The sequence below is a fragment of the Clytia hemisphaerica genome, unplaced genomic scaffold (genome assembly GCF_902728285.1).
Source record: "Clytia hemisphaerica strain Z4C2 unplaced genomic scaffold, Clytia hemisphaerica genome assembly, whole genome shotgun sequence".
Lineage (NCBI taxonomy): Eukaryota > Metazoa > Cnidaria > Hydrozoa > Leptothecata > Clytiidae > Clytia > Clytia hemisphaerica.
The window spans coordinates 259,469-263,007 of NW_027104247.1; the positions used below are offsets into that span (position 1 = coordinate 259,469).

The following is a 3,539-nucleotide window of genomic DNA, read 5'->3' on the forward strand; positions in this document are numbered from 1 at the left end:
AAGCAAAGGTGGCCCCACCACGTCTGAACGAGTGTGACCCATATTGACGGGGTGAGAGCCCAGAACGAGAGAGGTGAGCCTGAAGGATGCACATAAAATCCCGGTAAACAAAAACCCGATTCGAGGCAAGGCGGGAATCCCTCCAACAAAAGGCTTGATCGCAAGGAAGGGCTCCCGGGGTGAGGAAAGAAGCACAGGACACAGCCAAAACCGGACAGAGGTGAGAAGAGGGTATGGCAACCAGTGGTATAGTAACAGTACGTTGACCAAACTGGATGGTTTTGCTCCACCTCACTCTGATATGCACCCCGGAACCAACAAAAGAAAAATCAGACCTAGTGAGAAAGGTACTAGACGAGAAGTCCCTCTGAAACCGGAAAAGGTGGCTCTTCCTGAAAAGACCAAAAAAGGAGACCAGACACAGTGCCCAGAAGGAAGCCCCCTTGCTATCTAGGAGGTTGAGTTGGGAGTGAATGAAAGAGAGGATATCCACAGTGATGGGGAGCTTGGGGACAGGAGGGATACCCTTAGATCGCTTAATACCCTTGAGCACAGAGGACAGGAACCAGTTGTCGAGGAGGGGGTTGGGGAAACCCATCTCCCAGTGAAGAAGACCAACAAAATTCAAATAAACACAAACAGACTGTGGCAACAGGAACCGTGCTAGGTAGGCAGCATATATACAGAGGTGAATACGTTGAACAGGAGCAGGCGAAACATTAAGCATATTACAAAACTGGAGATAGACCTTTCGGTGAGTATGGTAGGCCTTGCGGGTATTGACAGCGTAGGTGGCTTCACGATATAACTGCACTTCTGCCAGCAGCGAAGACGCAAACTCTAAAAGGCAGAGCGAAGGCATGAGCCAGACCCATATATATCAAGAAGAAAAAAGAAACAGTTCTCAGACATGTGCCAGACAATGTCATCGGAAGGATCAAACGGATCGAAACAGTTACAAAGATACTGGAGAAAAGCTGCAAGATGTTTGTGTTCATGCAACCGAGAGACATGATCAGCAACAACATTCAAGACCCCCGGGACATGGAAAACTTTGAGGCGAAAGTTGTATGTGGCTGAGCACCAGAACAGACGCCTGAGGTAAGTCATCATGAGTGGGTTGCGAGATGATCCTTTGTTTAGCATACCCAGTGCAGCCGTGTTGTCACAGTAAATATGGACTACCTTATTACACAAATAAGGAGCCCAGCGTTCTAAGGCAAACACAATGCAAAGAGCCTCCTTGTAATTGATGTGCAAACCTGCTAAAGCAGGGACATCAATTAAAAAGTTGGAATAAAACCAGTCGTTCTCAAACACTGCTCCAATACCTGTCTTGCAGGCATCTGTGTGGATATTAGTCACAGGTCGCATGTCATGGAATGAGCACTGACCGTTAAAAACGTCAAGAAATTGTCCTTAAGAAATTCCTCATTGAGCAGACACTTGGATGACTGCTTGTGCAAGGAACCCGTAAGGTCCAAGATCCGACGCAAGAAGGTCCTGCCGCCATATATGACTTTGCAGGCCCAATTGAGACGGCCAGCCAGCTGTTGTAACTGTCTTTTAGATGCACGAGCTCTGGACTGAAAAGACATCAGAACGTCTCTCAGGTCACCTAGCTTTTTGGCAGGAAGTGCAAGAGTCAATGTTGTAGTATCAATCTCAACACCAAGAAACACAAGTTTCTGGCAAGGTGAAACGAGCTTAGAAGGACTGATAGTGAAACCTAGGGATATCAGGAGTGAGTGAAGGGTATCAAAAGCAGCTTGGCATTCCTGCCGAGTCCGACCAATGACCAGGAAATCATCAAGATATACAATGATCAAAGGAAAGCCTCTTCTCTGCATCATGCGCCGAACACTCTGGGTCAAACAATGAAATATACCAGGAGCGCTGCGTGCTCCAAAAGGGAGACGTGGGTCTTTTAGATACGTGTAGTGCTCATCCCCACTAAAATTCCACTTCAGACCAAGAGCAGCATGGTTAGCAGGGTGGACAGGGACAGATATGTACGCTTGTCTCAAATCTATCTTGGCGATAAAGAAATTTTCCCCTATCAACCGACAGGCGTCGTCTAGGGTCTGAAAAGATTGTTTCTCAATATCAATATAAGAATTGACACCCAAACCGTGGGGCATCGAACAGTCGTGGATCAAACGGAGATCCTCTGAATCGGGCTTTGGAACTGCTCCAAGTGCACTAACAATAACAGGTTTTTCATTCGCTAAAATATAATTTCCCGCTGAGAGTTCCTCCAAAATAGTAGCTTCAACTTTTTCTTTGGAACCCGGGCCAACTGCAGAATTGTAGTTGTCCATCTCCGCAGGGCTGATTGTCGCATCTGCTGGGAGCAATTGAAACCCATTGACCACCCCGTCAAATAGAAATTGACGGTCCAAATCATTCAGGAGTTCTTTGTCCCAAACTGCAGGTTTATTGGAAAGGAGTCATTGAGAGCCACCCTCGCCCACAGAATGAAGGAAACCTTGGTGAGATTTTCCACAAACCTGTGAACCAACCTTTCGGTTACAAGCATGAGCAAACTTGCAAGGAGACTTCTGACATGATGGCTGGACCCTTATTGTTACCCGCAAGGCCTGACAAAAAAGACGAATCACTCTTGGGTGTGGAAGTATCATTGCCCAGCCCAAGTCCACGAGGTAGCTTCGCAGCCCAGCGAGGCATAAGAACAACCTCATGTACTCCATGAGAATCCATAGGTGTGCTGCAGAATCCGAAATTCATCATCATACTGCGGCACGGATTGCCATGTGTACTTAGTCTAGGTCTAAGACCTTGATCGAATAGGAGAGGTATTCCTGTACATGGAGGAGAGTGGAAAGCTTCCCAGAAAAAAAGTAAATCATAAAAAATACGGAGGTTTGCAATATTATACTGTTCAATAGTAACACTAGACAATTTAGGTTTTGTGTCTTGTAAAATTAAGGCCAGCTTATAGTTGTTATCATAAGAGAGAACTTTCTCATCTTCAGCTGGTCGAATTCGAGAAACAAAGTCAATTATACGTAAGGCTTTACCTCTAGTTACATCATTTGCACGAGTTGGACGAAGGAACAGTTCATTGTGAGAGATTGGACTGTTAGCCAGGAGCGAGTCTTCCGAGGAAGGGAAGCAGCAACATCAAACGAAGAACCAGAGAACCGCGAATCTGATTTTCTTGATCTTTCCTAATTGATTCAAGGAGTTCATTCTCTTGATCCTTCAAGAATTGTAAGTGGCGGCGATATTGATCGATCTGATCCGAGGACAACCCAGCATCAGGGTTTTCCCTGGAGTTTGGAGTTTGTTGTTGTCTGCGTTGTTCGGTACGATCAGTAGGTGAGAGGTGAGGAAGATGGCGACACTGGTTCTTGACAATTCTTGCTTGGAGGACCAAAGGTATGATTGTCATGGGTCCTCTGACAGCCAGGGCATTTCTTTTTACGTGTCCCACTTCCCTCAGTGGTGGGTGGAGGAGTACCAGGTGGTGTGGTCAATAACATTAGGATAGTGAAGCATAATCTTTCGGCAAGCAT

At 46.2% G+C, this 3,539-nt stretch overlaps 1 protein-coding gene across 1 annotated transcript; it reads right to left on the reverse strand.

Moving 5' to 3' along the window:
• Window positions 1–1,361: 1,361 nt before the first annotated feature.
• Window positions 1,362–3,539, reverse strand: LOC136816387 (uncharacterized). Its single transcript, XM_067072715.1, has 2 exons — window positions 3,428–3,539; window positions 1,362–2,428 (listed from the first exon to the last, which is right to left on the reverse strand). Exons 1-2 carry the CDS (start codon window positions 3,537–3,539, stop codon window positions 1,362–1,364), a joined length of 1,179 nt encoding a protein of 392 aa, XP_066928816.1.